The sequence below is a fragment of the Dermacentor andersoni genome, chromosome 11 (genome assembly GCF_023375885.2).
Source record: "Dermacentor andersoni chromosome 11, qqDerAnde1_hic_scaffold, whole genome shotgun sequence".
Lineage (NCBI taxonomy): Eukaryota > Metazoa > Arthropoda > Arachnida > Ixodida > Ixodidae > Dermacentor > Dermacentor andersoni.
In genome coordinates, this window is record NC_092824.1 from 111,038,983 (window position 1) to 111,064,924 (window position 25,942).

General features: G+C 45.3%; 3 protein-coding genes across 5 annotated transcripts in view; 1 reads left to right on the plus strand and 2 right to left on the minus strand.

Moving 5' to 3' along the window:
• LOC126539482 (uncharacterized) lies at positions 1-5,002 on the minus strand. Its single transcript, XM_050186342.3, has one exon. The coding sequence runs from the start codon at positions 4,409-4,411 to the stop codon at positions 86-88; it is 4,326 nt and encodes a 1,441-aa protein (XP_050042299.1). The 5' UTR covers positions 4,412-5,002; the 3' UTR covers positions 1-85.
• Positions 5,003-5,144: 142 nt separating this feature from the next.
• On the plus strand, positions 5,145-17,316 carry LOC126539616 (PMS1 protein homolog 1-like). Its single transcript, XM_050186503.2, has 13 exons — positions 5,145-5,648; positions 6,594-6,879; positions 7,346-7,480; positions 8,251-8,399; positions 8,931-9,056; positions 9,820-9,969; positions 10,777-11,268; positions 12,866-13,055; positions 13,406-13,532; positions 14,186-14,323; positions 14,928-15,128; positions 15,776-15,906; positions 16,935-17,316. The coding sequence occupies exons 1-13, from the start codon at positions 5,508-5,510 to the stop codon at positions 17,264-17,266; spliced, it is 2,598 nt and encodes an 865-aa protein (XP_050042460.1). The 5' UTR covers positions 5,145-5,507; the 3' UTR covers positions 17,267-17,316.
• A 4,053-nt stretch (positions 17,317-21,369) lies between these two features.
• The window catches only part of Klp31E (kinesin-like protein 31E), a 117,148-nt gene continuing 112,575 nt past the window's right edge, over positions 21,370-25,942 (minus strand). For 2 of the 3 annotated variants that reach the window (XM_050186345.3, XM_050186343.3), the window contains one exon: positions 21,370-24,639. In XM_050186345.3, coding sequence (XP_050042302.1) covers positions 24,531-24,639 — 109 coding nt within the window. In that variant the 3' untranslated portion in view covers positions 21,370-24,530. The remainder of the gene's footprint in view (positions 24,640-25,942) is intronic. The other variant, XM_050186344.3, reaches the window with a different exon arrangement.

A 25,942-nucleotide genomic window follows, 5' to 3' on the forward strand; every position in this document is an offset into this window, starting at 1 on the left:
TCAGTGTGCAGGAGAGCCACAACTAATGATCTGTATTTGCAAAAAAAAAAATGAAAAGGAACTCTGAAGCTGATGTCTCCGGTGTCTATCCGGTTGCAGTGCTAGATGTCGTGCTGAACATCATTGGCGCTGGCGTGGGCATAGGTGATGACCAGTAGTGTACCGATGTCACTGGTGATAACGGCAGGGCCGGAGTAGCTGTCTGGTCTGGCACGGGAGCACAAGATACAAAGTCATAGCCAGAGCTGCCGCTCTGTTGGGTCGAAAGTTGGGGAACGAAAAGCTTGGGCGCGCCTTGCGTGCAAACCGGTTGTTCTTCTAAAAACGGCGTCGGCGTTGAGGGAGAGTCACCAGATGCCTTACTACTGTCTGCGTTAAGCACATCCACGTAGCGTCTGCGCAGAGAGCGCTGCTTGCTCAGGTGAAACTGGCTCTGTCCGGGCTTACCGCTGAACGATTTCTGGCCTCCAAAACTGGAGTCCTTTGGAGGCGCCGCCATCGGCCCGTCCGCTTCACCGGGCACAGCATTTTTGTCCACCCAACACTTCTTATCCTCGTCCCACACAATGCAGGGGTCATTGTCATCCGGAAGAATGATCTGGTTGGGTTGCCTCGGAGCTATTTTCTCAAAGATGGCCCCCAGCCAGCTCTTTCTGGCAGCCTCTCGTGGCTTATCAGTAGCCGGTCTGGCACGTTCCGATCCAGACGTTGGGCGCTTTGGTTGAACACGTCTGTGCACAGAGGACGCGGTCGTGTCGTCAACGTAGTCTCGCCGGACGCGAACGTCCGTGCTGCTGCTGACGCCGCTACCGCAATCCTGCGAAGTCAAAGTTCCAGGATGTTGCTGATTAACTGAAGCACTGTAGTAGTCGAATCGCACGGCCTCCGTGCTGGCAGGCGGACATGGTGGTACCGAAGTGTCAGTCTGTGGTGACCTGTTGCTTACACACGACTGGGTTGAACTCGTTGCACCCGTTAAGTTGCACTCGTTCGAAGGCTGTGCCACTGTCGATAGGTGAAGCTGTGTTGATTGACGACAGTCTTCGACAGTTGGCGGAGCTGTCGCAAGGAATGAAAGATCGGCCGACGCTTGAATTTGAGAGTTTTCACGGGCGGCGTCCTCCGCCATCGAGCTGCATTGCTCAGCCGCAGCTGAGACTGCAGCATGTGTATCCGCCACTGAGCTCCAGTGTTCTGGCGGCGGTGAAATATTCTTGCACACAGAAGTGTCTACGTAAGACCTGAAGTAGTTTTCTGGCTGCCGCAGAACATATCCGTCGATGTCGCACCCCGAAAAATCCGCGCTGGCAACATTTGGCTGACTCTGGAAACCGCTGTCCGCACTCAATATTTCAGCCATGAACCCCGTTCCATCACTCTCTCCATCGCTTCTAACGGTGCAGTGATCTCCAGCCTGGGGCACGGCGCTATTCTCAGTGACTCGATGTTCAGAGACCATTTGGGCAAGAGCATCCAGCCAAGTAGCCTCGCCGATCTCGTGTCGTTCCGTTTGCTCTTGGATAAACTGTGGCACGTGGTACTTCAATCGGTTGGCCAACTCGTATGTCTGCGCTGCTATGCGCATCGACACGCAGTGCTGCGCCATCGCCTCTGCCAGAATCTCACAGTAGAGAAGCGCCTCTTCCGGAAATCCGTACTCAGCGAGCCGCATGGCATGAAGAAACTTGTACGCCTGCAAGTGCGGTAGCGTGTAGCCGGGGTCGGACAGAGAGCGGGCGTACTCGTAGATCTCCGTGCAGTGAATGGCCTCGTTGGACGCAAACTCGCGAAACGGGAGCGTCTGGTGGCTGGCCCCGAGCAACACAAGCTTGTTACACTTGCGAGAATACGACCCAAACTCGGCATGTGCAACCACGTAGCAGAAATGCGCTGCCGATAAGCAGCCATGCCTGGCTAAAGCGTCGCCAAGGATGGTGACGCTACGGGCGTCCGCTTCCGGAGATGTCGATGGGTTGGAGAGGATCATGGCCAAATGAGCTCTCCATTCGCCCCATTTCTCGGCGGCAACGAGAGTGACAGCAGCGGGCTGTCGTCCAGACAGGTGCTGGTACAGCGTACGCAGAGGGTCATTCAGGGACAAAGCGTTCGTGAAGCGAGCCATCGTGGCTACATGCGTTCTGTTGTCTATCCTTGAGGCCAGCGACAGCGCGTGACCCCAGAGACCGTGCTTCTCTGCCCACTCCAAAGCGCACTTTTTGCGTCCAAAGAGTAGGAACTCGCGGAACTTCGCGACCGCGTGACTAGTGGTAACGGTTCCGAGCTGGCTGCCGTCGCACACCACGATGTCATCAAACGACGAGCCGGTGCACACACCAGAGCTTTTGGATGATACATCCGCATCTCCATCGCACATTGGCCGGGAACATAGCATTGACGGTGTCGGCTCCAACATTTCATGGTCCTTAACCAACAGCTCTGCAATTTCCGAACCCGAGACCAGCCCGTTCTGTCGGAGCAGGAGCACAAGCAGCTCCCAGAGCAGAATGTGCGAGGACCGATCGGGCAAGTCGGGGATTTTGGCAAATGACGCGATCTTCTTCTTGCAAAAGTGGATCACGGTGTGCTTGTGCGTTTCGGACCTAATCAGAGGTCCCGGGAATTCCTCTAGTTCGCGGAAACATGGCTCCTTCTGGAACAAGGGCTTGAGGCTGTGAATCTCGATGAGCTGCGGCGGATTACTTCCACTGATAGTGGGAACCAGCTTGACCAGGCCATTGAGGCCGCAGAAACTGACAATGGGGTGTGGTCGTGGGAACTTCAGCACTTCTTGTAGCTGGGGTGCATTGTCGTGGACATGGCCGTCGGCAAAATTTTGGTTCCAGCGCAAGTACGCGTCTGCGGACAATGGTCCAGCGCGCACATTCCACCAGTCAATTTGCTGCGCAGAGCTGTAGCCAAAACGGGAATAGTATGCATCGACTTGTTGCTTGTACACTGGGTTTGTCCGGTATAACTCATCGTAATACATGTTTTCGTGGCCCAAACGTGGTGCGTACTCGTAATGACTGCAGCCGTCGCGTTTTCTCCCGTAGGCGCCGTATTTGTAATCGCGAGTAGTATCGTTAACGCAACCCCGGTCGTGGAGAGCGCCAGTGGACAGGTCATCGCCATGGAATTTTGGGTACCTGCTAACACGATATGCTTTTCGTGGATCCCCAGAAGAATAGTCGGGCTCACGTTTGAGGTGTGTTCGTTCGGTTCGCCGGTCCTGTTCATTCAGGCAGGGTTCCGGGAACGTTCCGGGCGGTTGTCGACGGTTGTCACGTCTTTCGTTGTAACGGTCACTAGTGCGGACGAACCGATGTTCCTTTCTTTTGTCGTGGCTTCTCTCCATTCTCCACTGGTCTAGCCGATGGTGGAAACGGACGGGCTCGTGGAAATCGGTCCCGAATTTCTCGTCCCTGTACGCTCTCCGGTCGTCATAGTTGTCACAACTCCAGTGCACCCTTCTGTAATCGTGATATACGTCCCCCGCCCTTCTGTCCTCCTTCGGTCGTCTTCTACCGCCTTTTCTACTGTATTGGTCGAAATCCTCTTCCGAAACATCTCTCCAATCAGCTCCTCTATTAGACTGGCGGTCTCTTCTCAGATCTTGGCCTCTCATGGGGACTCCTCCACCACTTTGACAACTACTGAAGTCGCAATTTCTTTTAAAATTTAGAATTTCTTCGCTGATTCGGTCGTCGGCTGGCCTTGAGTCACGACGCTCTCTATATTCCCTGCCGCGCCCTGCGTCCGTAGAAATTTTGCAACTCGCGTTAAGCCGACAGTAAGAGTGTTCTTCGTTGTTTTCTGCGCTTCGAGAATCGCGCTCCCATACGCGCAAATCGTCGCCGGTCTTCTTTGCATTGCGCTTGTAGTGCGTAACAGCGACACAAGTACAGCCAGCGTCGTAGACAGGGGAAGCGTGACCACGCGAAGGTGATGCGGCATCAGACCGTGGTATCAGCGGAAAACCATTCACGTCCTCCCAAGCACTTGTTTCCGGGACAGCAGGCAAGTTATCACTCTCAGCAGTGCATCCCGGCGGCTCGGTCCTGGCCGGGAGCGTCGATTGTGCCTCTGGCCAGGTGAGGTCCGGCACGGACGACAACTTTTCAGGCGAAGGCAATGAAGCACCGGCAGTTTCTACACTTTCTTGTTCCTCCCACTCATGGCGGCTACGGCGCGTCGGTGCGGGCGTTGCCACGCCTGGCGCTCGACTCCGCTGTTGCCTGTGCGACACCACAACATGGTCCTCGAAGTCACCAGTATCAGTCACCATCACAGGCACATTGGCTCGAAGCTCGACGGGCGGCGAATATTGCACCACTTCACCAGTCTCTCCCGTGAGGGAACGTGCCCGTGAGGCGGGTCGGTCGTGCAGGTTGGATGGCGCTGCTGGAGCCATGTTTACGAAGGGATCGCACGTCGGTCGCGCCGAACAAAGTCAGGTCGGGGCCGATGACGCACAATGCAACTGAAGAGCGTTGAAGTTGGCGTGTGTCACACCGCACTTGCGGCGGTGGCAGCGGCGGCGAAGACCCGAAGATGTGTGGCAGGTGCGGCGGCCATGGTGGTCCGCGAGGCGACCTCGGCGCTCGGCGTCGGGGCGCCGGCGGCGTGCAGGACGTCAGCAGATCCGTGCCTCTTCATCTTCTTTCCGTTCTGTCGAACAACGGCCGGACTGCGCGTGTTCCACGTGGCACGTGCCACCAAGCCCCGACTTCTTCCTCTTCCGACCTAGCTGACCGACCCAGCCGAGCAAATCAGCATTTCCCTTTTATATGTACTTCTTGATATCAAAACGTTAACGCAATTTCTAAGGTATCTACAGTATAGTTTTGACTATTAACGGTGCCTGTTGCACCGAAGAACATGCGCGACTGGTGAAGCACACGCGTAAGGTTCGATCGATATTGTGGACACGTGGCAGTTCTGTCATGTTCTGTTTCATCCTGCCAGTTCAACGCACTGGTTCAATGCAGCGTGACATTATGCAATATTAACTGCATCTGAACGTTTTAAGAGTTCATAATAAATTGTATGGTTCGTGAATGGTGGTCTTCAATCTGGTACATACATGCGAACTAGCCTACTACCCATAATACCTAGTCACTTTCGGAGACAATCCAATCCGATCATCACGTAAGAAAGGCGGCAAAAGTCGGTAGCGGTGGAGTACTTTTGGTACTTGAGCAAACTCACAATCACGTCGAAGGTTCACGAAGAACTCTAAAAGCGAGTTCTGTAAACGATGTGCAATATAACAGCACACGCCCGTAATGAAAATAAGGTAACATGGTAACGTGATGCACAGATACGTACGACAGCTGCAGTCCGCTGTTAGCAGACGACCGACTTCCGCAGGCTGCGCTGTTACGGCATCGCAGTTGCCGTTGTATTGACGAAATAATGAACATGAAAGACACAGGCAGTACTTTATACTAGTTAATTAGCGAGATTTTTATTAAGGCTGCCCGAAACGCTCGCCTAGAAGCCAAATAATGAAAAGTATTCAGAAGCTGGACTCGCGCACCGCGAGGCTTTTACATAGCAGCCAGTCAGTTGCTTCAGTTAGCAGCATTGTGAAAGAAATCGTGGAAAACTCACTCGATGCAGGTGCCACGAACGTCGTCGTCAAACTGGTGAGTTTGTCAGACCATGACATCACACACGACATCTTCGGCTTGAGAGCCAAACTGGCCAAACTAGTAGTGTGCCTCTATTCTCTGCACGCTTCACACTGATGCCATCACGCGGCGATCGCCGACGTTAGTATCACAGCAATCAGCGCAGCAACATGTGGACTACTCAAATTAATGGATTCACCTCAACGCGGCTCAGCTTGTGCATTTTTGTCAATTTCTGCGTTTGACATTAAAGGCTGATCGCCAGCGGTACGTTAGCGACTGCAGGGCGTGATGTGACAGTCATAATAACGAGAAATTTACTTTTATTACTTTCATATTTTAGCTGGAGTACGTAAGCTTGATAAAATCATGAGCAGGTTTTAAGTTGAATGACTATATGCCTACTTTCTTCTGATTTCAACATATTTCAAACATACACTTGATGCTGGCATTTTCGATTCAAATCTTAATAGGGACTTTTGTGACAAACGTTGCACTCATAACAAGAGGGTCACCACAATTGTGAGTGAAAAGAATGAAATATAGAATAATGAGAACAGTAAACAAAGGAAGGAGAAAAAGTTGGTGAAGCAGTTAATCTTCTTGGGTGTTGTTACACAGATTGACATAATGCCTTTTCTTGGAGCAACACATCACATACACAGCTGCTTGCATGGACGTCAAGCTGTGCTGATTATTCCCCTTGGGGACATCGGAAATGATTATTGGCTGGACGTGCAAAAGAGGGGTGGGCCAGTGGTCGCCTACCTTCACTGAGCGACACGATAATATCCACAGTGGCAGACATCCCCAACTGCTGGGGAGTGGCTGCTTGCAGTGACTCCTGTATGTCACACACTTGGCTACTTGTGCTTTGTTCAGGGGATATATGAGCGCTTTGTAAGTGCATGTTGCTAATTCACTGCTGTATTATGCATCCTCGCTTCCCATTCTTTGCAGGTTGATTACGGACTCGATAGAATTGAGGTGATTGACAATGGCTATGGTGTTGGAGAAGACGACTTGCCACTGGTCGTACTTCCTGGCTACACGTCGAAGATAAGAAGTTCGGAGGATCTCCTGTCTCTTGCCACCTATGGCTTTCGTGGCCAGGCGCTTGCAGCTGTTGCCGCTGTTTCCAGAGTCACCATTGCCAGTGGGCCCCAAGACAGCGAACAAGGGCTGGCGTTGTGCTTTGACTCGCAAGGAAACATTGTGTCACGAAAGGTTTTGCCTTGGAATGGAGGTGACACACTGCTAATTGTGCTGCTTGGCTCATAAACCATAGTGTGATTATAGCAGAAGGTCACAAGGCAGAGCTTGTTGATGTGCATTCCTTATAAAAATTGTACTGTAAAGGGTGTAGAACTTCTTCCTCTATTTCAAGCATCCATTTTTTTCCTGCACTCAGGTAACTGATCACAGTATGTTCAGGTTTATATGTTGACAATGTGTAACTCATCTGCAATACATGTGTAACTCCTGCAGTTGAAAATCTCAGTGGCTTCCGTGACAGGTGACATAGAAACCGAAGTCAGCTTAAATTTATAAATTAAAGATGGAGTATTCTTTAAAGAACATATGCAAATGTAGGTGGTAGTTGCATGTTGTCTATGAATACACTAGCATGTCTTAGTTTGAGATTAACATTGCTAGTGCTGCAACCTTGAAACAAAACACTTGAACACATGTGCACGCAACATATGTTTCAGGGACACGAGTGACCATAGAAGACATTTTCAAGAACATTCCAGTGCGAAGGAAACACATGGACACAGTAAAGGCAAAATCGGCACAGCTTAAAAAAGTTCAACATTTTCTTCATGCCATGGCCATTGCTTGTCCTGGTGAGTTAAAAAAGAGAAGCTGCATTCAAAGGTTGTGTGCAGAATTTTATTTCTGTACATAGCTTGCTTCAAATGCTGTTGTAGCAATTTCTTTGTGCTTTGGTTCAGCTGGAACAATGCTCGACATTTTTCACTATTTGGAATTTGCTTTGTTGACTAAAACGTTCAGTTGGGAAATTACTTTAAAATTAATATTTCATTTAAAAAGTGAAAGTATTGTTCATTTATGCTTAGTAAGTGTGCTGCAAAACCTATATTACGAGGTCTTATTGCAGTTTGTGGATATTTTTTGCAATGTTTCGCAATTCTTCTGCCGAGAGGAAAATTTGGTGTTACATATCTTTCTCTGATTATTAATGCTTAGTGTTGCCAGATGCAGTTAAAAGACCACAATATTGTATGATATAAGAGAAGGCTCTGCAAAATTAAGCCAATGCATTCCCTTGGGTTCAAAAGGAACTTGTCGTGTGCAATATATATTAGACATGCTCTCGAAAACCATTACTAAAGTGCTGTATGGTAATGATGCCAGTGTTCATGAGTAGTTTGACATTATTTTAGACACAGGTAATTCTTTGGCTCTTGTTGAAACATTATATGTTCAGTTATTTATGTGCAATTTCTTTATCCAGGCCATTTTTCACATCATAACTTGACCTCTTCATTTTTTTAGCAACTGTAAATACCCATACATTGGATTCTCTGCAAAATTTGTGTCAGTGAAGTGATGTTGTTGCTACATGTTTCTCGCAACACTCCTTTCATGACAGGTATCGGCCTCAGCCTCCATCACAACAAAAGTGTCATCTGGACAAAAGTGCCAGTGAAAACCATGCGGGAGGCCATTGGCCAGGTGTACGGCATCGGCATACTGCAGATGTTGCATTACAGTGAAGCACATGATGACAACTCAGGCACTGTGAGTGGCAAAAATGCTCTTCACTGAAACAACTTGTTCATAATTTATCTGAAACTAAAACTTTTATTAAGGAAGCTTAATCGGAAATGTTTGAAAACATGCATTGCATGGTTCTTGCATTCTTCTTTCTTTTTTCCAGGGTGTCGTACCATGTAAAAACAAAAGCATTTATTAGAAAACAAAGCCACACCTTTTGCATTAAGCATGTGTAGAAATTGAATAATAGAGATCTTCAGCAATACAAATGCTGCGGTCTGCGGTTCTCTCTCACTTACACCTCAATCTATTAAATTAGAATGGGTGTGTGCCAACATTGCAAGAAATATTAAATCTGTATGGCATAATGTCAACGTTAGTTAGGCACAGAACCGGGGTGTAGTCCTGTATGTTCTTGTGTTCAGTTCTTGCAAGAGCTTAAATGCTCCGTCGCCGTGTGTTTACCTTCAACATGAGCTTTCATTCACTACTGTTGTGCTGTTTTCATTCTTCAGCAGGCTGTTGTCATTCACTGTTGCTTGATTTGTTTTGCAGGCTATAAAGCTCTTTGTTCCTGACATGTCAACAACGGACAAGGAAAAACTGCCCAGCAGTTCTGAGCCAGATAGGAGTATAATTTTGGTAAATGGGAGACCTGTCAGCATCAAGGAGATGACGCAGGTATTCTGTTCTCGATCAGAAAGATTAAAATAAATTGTTCGACAAGGCTGTCAGCCCGGTGCTTCTTAAAATAATTTCTGACAAAGGGTTGTGCTCGTGGATCATAGAAGCTGTCAGAGTGCTAACAAAACAATTTGTAAGCATAAGCTATGTGAGTAACATTCAGGATGTTGTTTTGTAAATGGCTATAGATTTTGCAAGTCTTCTTAGATACCATATTCATGCATATAGACTATAGTTTCTGTGCTTCTACGTGGTAGCAATATTTTGTTGGGGACTGCAGGAACTGCAAAAATGAATGGCCAAGATAGCGTTTAGCCCGTTCTTTTCACATGCTTGCTGCCAGTATTCGCTCATCATGGCTCTGTTGTCAGCTGCCGCATCATCGAACCTGCAGTCCCTATGCAGACTATGCGGACAGATGGCAACTTAGGTCGACATTAAGTGCACTGGCTCCAATCGTGGGTACATGAGAAAAGAAAGGTTCTGGTTTGTAGAATAAGCAGATTTTTTTTTCTGAAGTAATGAACTGTACTAAAAATGCACCTGGCAAAAGTTTCAGAGCCTGGAGTAGGTAGGCTTGCATAAATGTTGCCACGTATGCCTCTGTCCTCAAGGTTTCGGTTGTGTAGTTCTCCGTCACGTCAATTCATGGTGGCATACAGGCTTCCATTTTTCTGAATGGAGTAAAGCTGTTATGTTAGTGCTAGTTAACATTAACCATGACGCAGGCAATGAGTCTTGTGACCTCCACTTATTGCAGTTCCTCCAAAAGGAATTTTCTTCAGCACTCGGTATTCAAGATGGAAGTTCAACAAAACATCCCATCTGTGTCATCTCACTTGATGTTCCACCAAGTGAGCTTGACGTGAACTTGGAGCCAGACAAGACTGCTGTTGTATTCAGTAACAAGGTGAGCATCAGAGACTTCAGCCTTCCTTGAATCAATCTTTATTGGCATTTATAAAGAGGATTGAAAATAAACAAAATTATGGATGGTAATTGGGTGGCTATCTAGTGGCTTTATTTATCATGCACTGTGGAAAGTAGCATCTTCAAAGAAGCAGTAGAGGTTATTGTATCTCTAATTCACTTTGCCTCAAACTGTGCTCCATTAAGGCAATTGCTATACTATACAGTGAAACCTTGTTGTAACGAAGTTGCATCTGACACTTAAAATACAGTCTTTATATGTGATATTCAGTATTATGAGCCTATATTTATTACACACTGATATCGCCGAGATACAGTTTAGCTTCGCTAGCTTTAATTCAATGTAGTATCTGATATTTTGTTATATCCATGTTTGATATATCAAGGTTCAACTTACTACAACAAAGTAGTTGAAAAGTGTGCCATTTGGACTCAATCGTGGAGGAGCTTTCGCTAGACGACAGCTGGGTTCTATAATCTGATAAGATTTATCTGAAAACATAGATCTTTCACTGCATTGACTGCACGAATATTAGTCTGTGGAAGCATTAGGCCTGTTTTGTACTACTGTTGCCAAAACAAGTTGATACAAGGACAATGTCATGGCAGAAGCCAGTTGAAAAATGCAGTTGAAAGATGGTTCTCATTCAACTGAACAGTGTACCATGGAATCATCATATGTAATCATTATAATAACCCAGTAGCTCTATTGATGTGTTGTGCTCACAAAGGGGTGGCCCTGAGTATAATTTGGAGTGACTGTTGCGATCATGTCTGTCTCAAACAGGACGCAGTGGTCGAGCTTTTTGAAGATTTAGTCAGAAAAGCATTCAGCAGTGCATCTGCAAAGAACGTCATTGCCAATGCAGTTGAAGAAAGTGTTACGACAGTGCCGCTTTCTTCGGACAATTCAGCAGCTCAGAATCAGAAGGACCTAGAAGCAGTGGATGATTTGGATGGCCTATTTGAAGACTTTGTGATGCCTGATGATGTCTGTGAAGACTTGGAATGCCAGATAAACCGAGATCTCCCTGCCACTCCTGATGGGAACAAGGAGAACATGGTGCAAAAGGAGAACATGGTGCAAGGAGAACATGGTGCAAAAGCAGCAGTTCCTCCCGATAAACCCAGTGCTCCGTGTGAAAATCTCCCAGAAGTACCATCTCAGAAAACTTTGACACCTTCAAAAACCATCCCAACACCACCACGTATGCCTGAAAGACAAGCATCACTTTGGTCTCTCGGTATCCTTCAGAACACCCAAGGGAAAACAGTGACGGTAAGCAGATCTTTTGTAGTCTGATATTTTCCTATGGCTGCAACTTTTTTCCTAGTTGGCAAATTTACTCCTGGGAATTTTGTCCAGCTAATGGTGGCAGCAGTTATAAGTCATAATTGAGAAGCTGTCAACTGTGCATGGCTATTCCTTAAAAAAAAACCTCTTTTGCCGCATAAAACACACTAGCTGGTAAATATTTACTGATTAAAAAGATGTGCTGCAACTGTGGTTTATTTCAGTGCAGAAAAACTGGTTTAACAACTATGTTAGTGTGAAAAATGAAAGTGCAGGGGTAACTAAAATTAAAGCGAGCTTAAATTTCCGGCTCATATGAACAGAAGCACCAAAGAGGAATAGCGTGGTGACAACATCGATTGCACTTGTGACATCTACATCGGCAGAGAGAGAGAGAGAGAGAGCAAATGATAAATGAAAGGTAGGGAGGTTAACCAGGATTGGGCCCGGTTGGCTACCCTACACTGGGGAAAGGGAAAAGGGAACGGAAAGATTAAAAGAATAAGAGAAAGTCCACTGGCATCAGCAGAGAAAAATGCAACTAACACAGCTGAAGCACAACTGCATTATTTCAGTCACATCTTGCACCTTCAGCCTTGCTTAAATTTGATTGTAGGTGATTATGGTTAAGTACCTGGATGCAATAACCTGCAAATAACCAATGCAATGTACCTGGATGAGCCAGCTGCTTTCATTTGGTACTCAAAGCATAAGCTTTGGTAGTCATGGTGCTATTTATTTGCATTACTTGTTAATTATCCCTTTGGATTAGCCTTGCCTACTATAGAATGTGTGCACACTTGCTTGCAAAGCAGTTTTGCGATTTGTGTGGAAATGAAACCATTATGCAATACACTAGGGTCATGCCAATGCAAGCTATCAAAATTTCATATCCCTGCTCATTATTTTTGACTCAGTGACACATTCTTCAATTGTGGACCATTCTCACTGCCTTCTGAATGCAGTGCACTCCATCATTCTGTCTCCACCCTTTCCTGTCTGGCTTCCTCCGACATTCTCTTTGGCTTATTTAACACGGTTTACTTATCACTTTGCATACGATCATTATGCCCATTTATACTTGTGCCCTCTGTGCTTGCACACCCTCTGCACTGTTGCCTCTCCACCATGTTACACTGATTTAAACAAGGCTCTTCCACAGACAGTCTTTTGTGCAGGAAGCTAAGAGAAGAAGGAGAGTGTAAATGCTAGTGCATTTGCAAAAGCAAAGTTCAGACATGTTACAACATAGAGACATGTACACTTTTGAAGGTGTTGCTGTTTGTAGTTCTCACAGATTACCACCTCGCTGCTACATTATCTGGTGAACACGCAATCTAAACTTTCATGTCCAACTATACATGCTTACTACAGGAGGCAACTGAAGGATTAACGCCGATTCTTCTGCATGCTTCGCCTTTCCTGGAACATAAAGGTATATCATCACTACACGTATCTTGCCGTATACTTGCACGTAATCATCAAAGCAAATACTGTAGCATCAGCTCTGGGCTTCTCTCGCTAATCACCTTCTGCAGTTGAGTAACAGCTACTGTAGCTCATTGAAGGAAACCTCTGGCAGGAGCCTACGAGAGTGGGAGGAGGCATTGCAGAGAAGAGGCCCATGATCAGTCCGCTGAAAGACAGGACACCTAGCAAAAGAATGCGGATGCCAGCGAGGCCCTCGGGAGTTCACAGCTGGCTGAAAGACATGCTGAGCACTGAGAAGTACTCGGCCAAGGAAACATACTGCGCTCGTAGGAAGAAAGAGAGTGAGTGTTGCATGTTTATCTTCTTCGCCATAATAATGCAGTAATGCAACCAAAGGAGAGAATTGTGAAAGCATGCAATCTATTGAAAACATGTTGTATTGCCACTTTTGCGCAAGTGTGCTCCTGTAGCGGCTGCGAGGTTGGGAAAGGAAAAGAGGGGGAGGGGGTTAACAGTCGTCTTCCTCCACTACCATCGACCCTTCACTGGCGGCACTGCGACAGGCATTGGTGGTGCTTTAAGGGAATGAAGTGATTAACAGTGGTCGAACAAGGAATGACATTGGAGGCAATGTTTCGACTAGGGGAATGAAGTTCTCCATTTTCTCCTTAACTGCCCAGTTTCTTTCCAGTCCTGTCACAGGTGCCAGAAATGCCATTGATGGAGCTCAGTGTGCTCCTTGAAGAAGGGTGGAATTCACTTACGCCCGACGAAAAGCAGCAGTATGAAAAACAGACAGAAAAAGCTCAGATGGACTGGTAAGTGCTGCTTTCAAGAAAGTACCATCGAATCTGTCATGAAGAATGTTGACAAAGTAAATTATTGGACTCGATAAAGTAAACCTAACATTGGAGTCAGTCGTGTTTTGTTAGCAAAAACTCAACATCATAATTACTATCCATAACAGTAAAGCAAAATTTTGTCCACTTATTGCAAGGATACAATGCTCTTGTACGGTTCCTGAAGCCAAATTCTAAATCACAAATTGACTTATCCAAATTTACTTAATTTCATGCTGTTCTTTATAAAGCTTGAAACAAAAGGTTATGATGATGCTCCAGCTTTGCACCTGTGCAATGCTAGCTAGCATTGTTTGTGCCTGCCATAATGGTCAAGTTTTTTGCACAAATTTCAGTGAATATTAATACCCTGAATAACAGGTGCCACATGTTCATGAATAACAGGTGCCACATGTTCATTGCTTCCAATACTTTCAAGTTTCATCTGTCTAAGCTTGCAGCAGAGAGTCTGCACAAACACTGTTCGAGGGTTGAGTCTCGCATTGCTCACCTGTGCATTTATTATGACATGTCATAAATTTTGCGATATGATAGTCCCTTATGATAAAATGTGTTATGCTGCTTTGAGGTGCACCAAGCAAAATTTTTGTCTTTTCACTAACTGCTTTCAGCAACAAGCCATCTGGTATGCTACAGCAGGCAAAAGAAAGTGGTCCACCAAAGGAGTCTATGTCAACCTGGAAAAGAGTGGAGCTGCAGTTTTCCATGCAGGCCATTAAGGAGCACTTCGAGGATTACTGCCACCTTAGGTGCTTTATTTTGCGTGTGATGTGAACTTGGCCAGCTGTGTCTACCACAGCTGGATACGTGTCTGCCATGTCACCCCATCCACTTGCCATTTGTTACTTAGAGACGACCGCATACTGGCGATGGTGAGAGTTATTAGTCAGTGCATAGTTTCCTTTTATTGATGTTGCTGCAGAGAGGTCTAGATTAATCCTGGCAGCATGCAGTCCTTTAACGCACGCCAAAATGTTAGCACGACAGTGTTTTTGCATTCTGCATCTATTGAGGTGCAGTAACCACAGCCAGGAAATGACAAAATGCATGCTGTGCAGCATCAGCAGTGTTGGCGAATGGTCACTTTCGGGCATGCAATCACTTTTTAAACCTTTTGTGAGACTTGGCACAGCACGCATCGACATCTGTGGGTGAAAGTAGCATGCCTGGCACAGTGCCTGGAATGCTGTCAGGTGTAGATGCCAACGCATTCAGTGCAGAGCAACATGAAATTCTCTGAAAGTGATTGCTTGAGAATACTGCCCCAGAATGTTATAGCCACTAAGCAGATCAACAAACATCAATAGCCAGTCTGTGTATGGTACAACTGTAAGGCCATGTTGGTTTCTGCAGCCAAAAGCCACTCAGTCTGGACACTACCCTCGTTGGACCGCTTCGTGGATGTCCCAGTGATGCTTGGGTCGTCTGGCACAAGGCAAGGCTTTGCACACTGAATACAGCGCGCCTACAAGAAGCAATTACATTCAAGAGACTTGTGGCTTCATATCCCATTTCGGCAGAAGAGGCTGATCCCCCTATAACTGTAACACCCGCGTAAGTATCACTGCTTTGTGAATGTTTAGCATCGCTTCGCTTGCAACCTTAGTCTAGTCTCCAAGCATAAATATGCAATAAAAAGAATGGACATGCAAGATGTACACAGGACAAGTACTATAGTGCTAGATGAATGCATGTTAATCATCAAATGCCGAAGTTATATTATGCAATCTGTGTACTTTTTTTCTTGCTAACCATTTTCTGTGGCACCAGCGCTCTGTTCCTTCTTCTGGCTAGCTCGGCTTGTTTCTTCCTTTCCATGTTGCGCCACACCAGTTTTAGAATGCAATTTTAACTTGCCCAATCTTCAACACTAATAAATAACGAGCTCTCTAAACAAACCTGTATCGTAAAGCACTAGTGAGCTGCATAGACAAGCCTCTGCCTGATAGCAGAGTAATTTATGTTGACTGTCTCAGATTAGTTCTATAGTAGTCTTTTCCTGCTAATGTATAATGAGTCCTTACTGAGCGTGGGTCACTTGTTCCACTGCTGCTCTGATTACAGGAGCAGATAGGTGCTCCTATAATCAAATTGGTAACATTACCTCACATTCCTAGCTTTTACAACTGCATTTCAGAATCTTCAATGACTTTCATGTGGCTCGCAGAAAGTAACCAACTAATATATTCTTTCTAAATCAGCATACTAGGTGGCGACCTGTTGTGGAACACACTGCTCAATATGAAGAATGAAGCCCGAGACACATCTGGATTCCTGTATGTGACAGATCCACTTCTCACAAGCAATGGCTTCCACATCAGAATTCTGCTAGGTGTGTAGAGGGACTTTCAATAGTAGTGTCAAAATGATTATTCCTAGATCTCCAATATTGTAAATGTTCACTCAATATTGCAAGTGCCCCAAGGAGTGTAAACTTTTGTTCATCTTGTCCCCAAGTAATAAACATCATGTCTTGCTTGCGTTTCCTCTTTTGAAAACTCTTTGCTCACAACTTTCCTGTCAGGAATGCTGTCACGCCAGCAACAAACTTGCTGTTTGTGACCTGGGCATGCAGTGTTAAAGAAAGGAAAAGCAGAGAAAGCTTGGGGACAAGATAAGCTACAAAGGGTGTCAAAATTTTAATGCGTTTATAGACTGGCTTTCTATAATAGCTTCGCAGAAGGTGTATCCTGTTGTCAGTAGTGTCATCTGGGCACTCATGCAGTGAACTGCTGTGCATCCCAGATTTCAACATAGTCAGAACATAGCAGATATGCTACCATTGTCAGGCCTCCAGACTGATAGGATAGCCAAAATATTACCTTTGCCTAAGGAAAGCCACAGAATTGCGTAGAAACAAATTTGCTTTTAAGTTAAAAAAAAATTAAGTTCTTGGGTTTTACGTGCCAAAACCACAATTTCTTTAATGTGCACGGTACATGGGTGTTTCTGCATTTCAATAGTATCAAAATGCAATGGCCACAGCCAAGATTTGATCCCGCGCCTACAGGCTGTAGATTAATTTTTGTTTCATGCTGCAAGCCTGCTGTTCCTTTCTTTTCCTGCATGTCTGAGCACTGTGTGCGCAACTCCTTACAAGTTATAAATTGTGTGGCTGCGTCAGACTGACATGGCATTGTACAGCACTCAGCGATTCACTTGATAATTGGCCCGCATGGCAGCCAGCACTCTCTGTGCCACCGGTGGGGGTGCTGGGGACGCCGAGCTGATGCGTTCTGGTACATGGTGAAAGAGAGGCCCTTTGCGACTGAATTTGGCCCCTTGATGATCACACAGTGCTCATGGGTGCAAAAAGCTCTGGCTGCCATGCGGGCCCTTTACATGCCCCTTTACATGCAGGTAGTAAAGCAGAAATCGTGCAGTTGCCCAAAGATCAGGCACTGTCGGAGCTGTTGGAGATTCTGAAAACGGCCTCGTCATGTCCATCTGTGACCGTGGCTACCTGCCGCCTGCCCAGGACAGTGGCTTTGCTCAGAGAGGAAGCAGCAAGAATGGTTCGCAAAATGCCACCAAAAATGTCCCGCGATGAAGTTAAAGAACTTCTGGTAGAGCAGCAAGACTTGCTGCAAGAGCTGTGCGTGCATAACAGGCCCATATGCACACAGTTCTTTGACATGAGCACAAGCTTTGGCCATGTACCTGAAGACACCTTGTCACAAGTCACTCTTTAAAAAAAAAATTAAGTGTTGCTTTGAAATAAAGCCTGCTATATAAACTTGAAGGTAGCAGCAATATGAGCAGCAATAGCAGCAGAGTGAACCAAACTCTAACCAGTATATTGGAAAACAATGTAACAGCATCAGCATTTACAAGTATCATTTATACTGATTTTACTAGTACGTATATTCGAAATCCACATTGTGATTTAGGCGAGCTTGAGAAATGATGCACTGCTCCAATATGTTCAGCGCAAAGATAAAATGATTTTTCTGTCTTTTTAGAGATTGCAGGCATACATATTTCTCATTTATTTAACTCAAAATTAGCTATTATGTATCTGCAAGAATGCTCTTGCTAGAGGCCAATAGAGTTGGTGGGTCCAGCTGTTCTCGACAATGCTGCATGTCATAGTGGAAGCAAGAGCACGCTATTTTTCACAGTTTTTACACAAGATTGTAAATTTTCTATCACATGCAGTGCAGTAATATTTGGCTTGCATGTTCACAGCAACGTTTTCTTACTACGTTCAAAAACGTAAAAACATTTTCAGGGCCCCTTTAATACTGACTAAAGGTATCTCCCTGCAAGGTCTACCATGGTGCCCCAGAGACACAGAAATCTGCAGTTGCTCTTGTCTTAATGCACGAGTCACAAATACATCAACGCGCGGTTGGTTCTGCTGCGATTTTTCCATTACCCTTACTGTATAGACTCCTATAACGGCCGCACGCCTAACTTGGCATCCCAAAATTTGGGAAAAGGAATTGGTACATTCGGGGATCCAGGGTGTGCAGTAGTCACTGGTCGCACCGGCACCATTTTGACTAAAAGGTTCGGTCCCGTGTCAGGGCCACACCTTGCCGAATTGTGAAAAAAAGTGCGGCCCTTACACGAGTCTATGTGGTATTTTCTGTTAATTGAAGACACCGTTCTGTGGCGAGAAGTATTTTAAGCATGAAATGCTTTTAGCTTGCATTGTTGGCAACCTCCAAGAGAAATTGAGCCAGAAGCCAAAGCAGTTATCTGGGCACTCAAGATAAGAATGGATCAAGAATGAAACAAGAATATCCGGTCAAGAACAAAAAGATCATCCAGGCAACCAGCCAAACTCAAGACAACGCAGTCTCTGGCCCCCAACCCTTTGTACAGGACCACATTAGATAGGCTAGTTACTGCCCAAACAAGTTACAAAAATATTGCTTCAGATTTCTTCCTAATGTTTGCCCACACTATCAGTCAAGCTGCAACTTCTAGTATACTGAAGTTTAATTTGTCTTTTTCAATAGTGACATTCAAAAGGCAGATACAAGGCACCATACACTTGATTGCCACCTTTTGGCGCTGAGCCAGGGTTGCCTGTGCTCTTTTAAATACCAGCGGTCTGAGAGTTCCATGGCGCGGGCTTTGCACCGCCTCGAGAGATGGCTCCATGCTGCATGGCCACACTGGCAGTGTCTGGGGTGCCACGCATAGTTGTTGGGCAGAGACAAGACTTGCAATGAGGTTCAGTTCAAAACAGGCTAATTTTGGCGAGGGTAAGCTTTCAGGCCTGCGTGGTGGCCGCATATGCTTTAGCAGAGTTTTTCATTGCAATGAGGTTGCTGTCACAAATTCTTAAGCCAAGCAATGCAGCACAATGAAAGGAGAGGTAGGGAGCTTTTTTCCAGAAGCTGATCACTTAGCGAGTTATACGTCAGAGCAGAAGACTGCTCAACTGGGCAGACAATGTCAGGATTACGCAGCCGTTCACGAAGGTGACAACACTGCCACGGACTGCGGCCACATACCCAAGGCTGCACATTTGCAGCCGACAAGAAAAAGCACCGACAGACGCCGAGCACACTGCACTGTTGGAAGAAGAAAAGCGGTTGAAGGTGGCGGCACCACAGGCAGCAGAAGCCGCCGTATAAAGGCATTTATTTCCCGTCGCTGTCTGCGACAGCAAAGAACGACATCCATATGGACCAGTGCACAATATGGTGCACATTACGGCATGGTGCAGTGTGGTGGGGTCTGCCATTGCAAGCATGCACTACACCCATCTTCAGATTGTAGCTAGTATCACCTCCAACCAACCTGCTTTGCCAGTAGCCATTTCATGCTTACATCTACTTTCGGTTACGAGAGCCAGCAATTTTTTCCCAAAGCCCATGGAGTTCTGGTAAAATATTGACATTTTCTCACCTGAGTGGACCTGAATGTGCTTCTTAAATGCCAAAGAAAATTTTTTACACTTGCAACCCACAAAAATCGCATATTGTCATTGCAACTAGACGATGCTATCCAACAATTCAAGACTGTCGTCCTTAAATTGCTTCATCGAAATTTATACTGCAGCAACATTTTGTGCTAGATTTGTGCCAGTTAACTGCAGCAAGGGTGGGAGTCATTCTGAAGCAATTTTTTGGAGCAGTCTGGAGCATGCAAACTTAAAATTAGAGCATTATTGTAATTAAGTGGAGTAACAGCTGCAACACCTTGCATTCTTCAACATTAAAGAAGTGTTGAAGAGCAGCCAAAAGGCATTTTTCATACCTTTTTTTTTATTAATAGCTGTTTAAGTGACTGGAGGTGTTTTCCAACAGAAGCTGTGAAAAAGCTAGGGTTTAGGGTTATTGAACACCACAACGGCTTATTCAAAGACATTTCGAGGTAATGTGACAGCATTAACTAGCTGAAACAGAGATTCTACATGTGACTTACTTTGCCACTCTCTAGAAGCACCTAGACACCTGGAGTTCACGTTGATTGGGTGAAAGCTCGCTGAATAAGCTAAGGAGAATGACATTCCTCCTGTCTTGGCCTCTCCTTTCCAGAGTCCTCGCTGCACGCACCTTCCCTCACTCTCGCTCACTCTCGGTTCGCACTTTTTGATTGCTGATATCACACTGAAGCAATGCGAATGACGCGAGATCAGGATTCACGATTGCTGCAATCATAGGACTGAGTACCGTGATCAAGAGCAACTGTCATGGTGCCGGCGCGAGTCAAAAAAGCCGTAGGCCTGCATGGCACTTGCAGCACAGTCACAGCACAAGCTGTAGAGCGGCTCATAGGAGACAGTCTTAAACCTTTGAAAGAGTAACTGCAAGTACTGAGTATATAGAAAGCAGCATTTTAATTTGCATGCATTTATTGAAACACCCTCGGGTATGCTTTATGATCCAATAAGTAAGTCGCGAAGGACATGCAGCGGGGCACTACGGGTACTTTGTTGTTTATAGATATGAAGTCCGAGCAAGACCCAGTGCACAAATAGCTGCACTGTGTATTGGACAAAAATATGCCAAGGTCTTCTTGTACACTGTATGAACCAGGCTTTGAGAGGATCACCCATAAAAACTTGGGGCACATCGTGTTCAGGAACGAAGGTCTGCGCCAAGAAGTCCACAATCTTCCTATGTTGAGCATCTGGCGACACACTGAGGCCACCACAATACCCTTGGAGAAGCTGTTGTGCTGCATTTTCGACAGCACACGTTGACAGCAGCTCTTCGCATCATTTTCAAGAGAACGAACTGAACTGTCCACCAAGCGTGTACACCCAAGCCATAACGTGTACCAGTAAACACAGGTACCGAGACTACAAGGCACATATGTTACATCCCTTTACGCATGGCATTATACGATGCAACTGCTACATGTCGCAACATCTGGTTGAATACAACGCAACTGCAATGCAAAGTTTACAGGCAATGAGCGAATCCTCGCATGCTAGGACGCCTGTGTATGCCATGTTTCCACAGCAGTTAGCAAGCGTTGGCATGGCGCAGTGGTAGAGTAGCTAACTCACGCACAGAGGACCCAGGTTCGATCCCGGCGAGAACTAAGGAACTGGGCATTCTCAACCCTGGCGATAGCTGTGACCGACACCGACGGCGGCGGACTACGTAGGTAACCGAAATGGCTACTGAAACGAGCCCATAATTCACGCAGTGAAAGAAAACACTGTGCTTGCACACGTTCTGCGCAATAGACACAGGTTTCCCACCCCTTCTGTAGTGTACTTTGTACATGACAGATAATAAGACAATTTAAATTTTATTGTAGCACATGTTAGGACAATAACAAATGTTGCATGTAGCTGCCAGTGGATTCAATACAGTATGCAGAGTCAGCAAGTGGACCCACAGGCAGTCCTCATTTCTTTATTCGACTACTTACACTTTGTACATGTAGGGAACTTTCAGCACTGGAATGTTGGCCAAGACAGAACACTTTTCACGTCTTTGAAGTCCTCAAGAAAACAGACGTTACATCGACAGGTACTACAAGGGCACTAAAATTTGTCGCGGTTTGTAAATATAAAAGGGGAACACTTATTCGGAGTAAAAGAGTGTAAATGGCTACATGATGAAATATATTGCTTAATAAATAGCTCACCCAATAAAATAAAATATGCACGTCTGGAATGTATCACTGAAATTTTACCCTATGCTGGCGTTCGCTAGTGGGCATAGGTCTTCCTATATCAAGACATTCCCTTGCAGTTTTAAAAATAACCTACTTTCTCTAGCATTCAAGCAGCCACTCGCACATAAGATTCATCTGGTTCACACACAGCATGCGCAGCCTTGCTAAGTATGAGATTTCTTCTCGCAGCCTAATAAGCACAACACATTATGACATATTAATAAATTAATGATAGTTGAAGTATATATAAATAATTGTGAGGTTGCTGAAAGAATGAAATTCACAAGTTTTGATTAGAAATATCTTAAAGGAGCCCTGAACCACACCTCGGGCTTAGTGAAAGAAAGTCACTGGCTAGCATATGCTGCTGTGAACATCTCAGCAGTGAACATTTCGCAGTTGCGCGCGGCACATACATCTCGCAAGCGGAGCACGAAGTCGCCTTTCTCTCAAACTCTCTTCAACAGAAGTCTGCTCCTCACTCTTTTCTGGATGCTTTATTTCATAATATAGCGGATTCCCTATTCAGCTGCTACTGGCCTGTAGCTGACATCAATCAAGAAGGGTGTTTGGATCAGTGCACTTCTTCCTACTGTTACTGTGTATATTTACTGACGAAGTTTTATAAACAGGCTGAAGTAAGCATAACTCTGCTTTCAAATCTCAATAATAGTTACATACTTCCGGAAGAAGCCTACTATTGTCTTCTCACACTCGGCAGCAGCCGCCTATGTTGGAATTAAACTCGTAGCCGTCAGGTCTCGCTAATTTTGGCTTGTTTTGAACACTCAACTAGCCTCGAACCATGCGAAACTTAAATGTCAGAACACACACACACACGCTTGCCAGCGCGCACTCACTCCTGGCCACTACTGGTTAGACACCTTGGCAGACTTCGTTTCATGATCAGCTTCAAAATGTGCAAGTTGGAAGTGACTACTATCTGTCGATCATGCTGGTGCAGGGCAAAGCTGCTCCATACCACATAGCACAGCCAGACAGGACCTATCAGTGCGAGCGTGCAATATAGCCCTGCAATGCACAAAGCAAACGCTGCCATTGCATGCTGCTGCGATCTGCTACATGGCGTAGATACTGCGGCCGCCACGGGGCGCTGCAATGAGCCCACTGGCCGAGTGCACTGCAGCTCGCTGAGGACAATGCTTGACGCGTCATAGGGGCCAAAATTGGAAGTAGTGACATTTACGTGAACGAGCGAAATCAAATTTGGACTGCGCGCCACGGTGACGTTCATTAGGCAGAGCATTGTGGGCCCACCCAACCTTCGCCGTAGCCTTTGCAATGCAAATCATTTAAGGAGTGTAAGCATCGCAAACGCTATGTTTGATTGCCAATAACTGCATTTCTGCTCAACGCATTGAAGAACTTTTTGCAGCAAAGTAGTTATGAAAAAGTCTAATGTATTTCTGAAATATAACTTCAAATGCATTTCTCAACTGATAATAGGTGGTTCAGGACCCCTTCAAGAGAAATAAAAGGCTCTTGCTTTTAACCAAAGCACAAACTTGCACAGATTTAAAAATGTATGCCTACAAATCGGCAACATTTTGAAAAAAGGAAAAACTAAGATCCTGAGGCAGCCAAGAACAGCTTTGGTCAATATTGGAACAAACTCGTTAAAAGCTTAATAAACTTAAAAACATTAAAAGTTATTATAACTGGACGACGCTTTAAATAGGAAACTATAAATAAATGAAAGACTAGGGGCAGTCGAAATGCACTTGCGGAAGTGGAAGAAAGGTGTTAAAGGGGGCTGCCTCAAGCGTTTTTGATTTGGAATGGTTCGTGTGAAAATGAAAAACACTTAAGGATGACAGGGGGCGCTGCTGCAACGACAACCCTTGTCGCTACAACAATAGTCCACTTCGATCACAGCGCAGCTCTGGTGCATGTTGTTGCCATCATCCTTGGAGGTAGGTTAAGCGTCCGGCATATCCTCGTGGCGTTGGACGCTAGTAGTCGGGGAGGTCTGAAGAGATTTCGAGGCTGTTCCGCACTTGCCAAACTCGCACGGTGTTGTCGCTGGTTGGTGGTGACATTGACACAAATTGAAGAGTGTGGCAGGCGTGGGAGATGGGGGAGCGGGCACGGCAGGGATGGAAAGGAAGCAGATTGTTGTGGTTAAACGTGCAGGCAGGATGTAATGGCAAAATTAAAAAGACAAACTGAAAGATGAGAGGGCATTTTCTTGCGTAATTAAAAAAAATTTAAAATAACAGCCGAGTTGGGGAATGATCAAATGATGTCGAAAGTAAATATGAAGGCGTGTGAAATGAATGCTTAAGCAGCTTGTTACGCTGCGCAGAATTCGAAGTACTAGCACACACAAAAAAAAAGGTTGCTGGCAATGTTGCTATGGGAATGTTTGAATAATCCACATTTTCCACCGTCATCACAGCATAGCTACCATTGTAAGGAATTTGACTGTTATGGTTGGTAGTTTTAAACTGTCATGGCAAAGCCTGGGAACCATAATGAAGTAACAAAGATAGTTAATCTACGCACTTTCTTATGCGCTATTATACATTACTCAGAAAAAAAGAAAAAGTGGGGTTGGGGAGTTTCACAGCAAAGGGAGCATATTGCATAAAAGCACTTAGTCCCAAATCAGATTTCGTAAAGCACAATGCTAATGTGCTGCATTTATGGAGCAGTTAATGCATATAACGCATGAAATAAATGTAAAATACAAACAAGAGCAAGGACTGCTAAACCACAAATGAGAAAAATTAAATATAACTAGTGCAGGTTGGCTATTTCGTGCGAGGTGTCACATAAGCAAAAGTAAACTGGGACGGGATGCGGACGTTATTGTTTGACATGCAGCGGACTGCAGGCGGCCTAGCCTGTCCCAGGCCCAAACTTGGTGCTGTTGCCCTCTGCATCTTCGGTGCACACCTCTGCTTCAAGATAGTAGCCCGGGGTTCGCCATATCTTAATGTCGCTGTTGCTGCAAAGTTCACATGCCACAGAGTGGAACCCAGATTGAACAGTGCCACATGAGAATCTGGGCTCGAGAAATTTTAGCGCCACTGATATGAACACGCAACACACAAGAAGCAAGAAAAACTTAATGACCTTTTCAGGTAGCATTATATGCAGAACCTGAAGGAAGGCACATATTTCACTGGACAGTTCATCCCTTATCTCTGTGTGCTATGACATATTTTATGTGCTTTACCCTGAGAGGACCATTCTGCATCACAATGTTGTGAATTTTATCACCTTTGTTTTTTGTATGAATGTTCTCTTCATGGCCTGAAATTATGAAATTTATTTTGGTTGTTACTATTGTAATTAATACTTGGTTCGCTGAACTATACGCAAGTGAAACTTTGCTCCAGCTTAAAAACACTACTACAGTATTTGCATTAAGTTTCCTGTGCATAAATCAGCATTTCAAGGTATCAAACTCAGCATATCAAATATGACAAGTTCGGCTTTATGGTGTTGAAGTGCACTCTCAATGTACGTGTGCTAATGATAATTCTGCCTGGCTTTCTGTGCGGCATGTGCGCATCTTTTTAAAACATACCTACAGATCTGCAAATCACACTCGCTAAATACCTTGTTCTCTTAATATTAATATAGTACTACTTCAACAGCGTCTATATTGCACCAGCCAAATTAACCCATTGGCTGCCAAATATACATGCCAAGAGGCCCTCGGTTCTGATTATTTTTCCCGGTATGCGCTGCACTAACTTCCACTGTCACTTTCGTTATATAATTATCTACATTAATATACACAGAAAAATGCAAACAAATAAGCTTTTACAATATGAAGCAGCTTTTTTCAGTTCAGCACCCTAACTACCAGACAGATTCACTTTTATGTGGAAAAGCTTCAAATACTGAGGCATGTAGATAGCACAATGCAGTTATCACCATCTCAACTGCTACTGTCTTCTTCCCCTTCTTGCACTGCAAACTTTGCTCTGCCATGACTGATTTTGTTTGGAAAGGTCTGGTGGGATAAGACATGGGAAATATGGGATGTGTGTACACATTTTACAAATAACTAAAAAAAGATCAAAACACCCCTGAGGTGGAGATAGTGCCATCTGTTGACATTTCTGAACTAGTACAGCTCATATTGGCTGTAGCATCATTCATAAAAAGCGAATCGCCACCTTTGGCATTATGGCCCCCATTTTAATGCCCAGCAGTTTGCCAGTTTTGGCAGCCAATGGGTAACTACTTTGGCTGCCATACTATAGCTTCCGAGCAAAATCAAGTGAAACGAACATGCA

Coding starts and splice junctions, on each gene's coding strand:
- LOC126539616 (XM_050186503.2), top strand. CDS start 5,508: ATGAAAAGTATTCAGAAGCTGGACTCGCGCACCGCGAGGCTTTTACAT. Junction 9,970..10,776: donor CTGTTGTATTCAGTAACAAG/GTGAGCATCAGA, acceptor TGTCTCAAACAG/GACGCAGTGGTCGAGCTTTT. Junction 15,129..15,775: donor CCTATAACTGTAACACCCGC/GTAAGTATCACT, acceptor TTTCTAAATCAG/CATACTAGGTGGCGACCTGT.
- LOC126539482 (XM_050186342.3), bottom strand. CDS start 4,411: ATGGCTCCAGCAGCGCCATCCAACCTGCACGACCGACCCGCCTCACGG.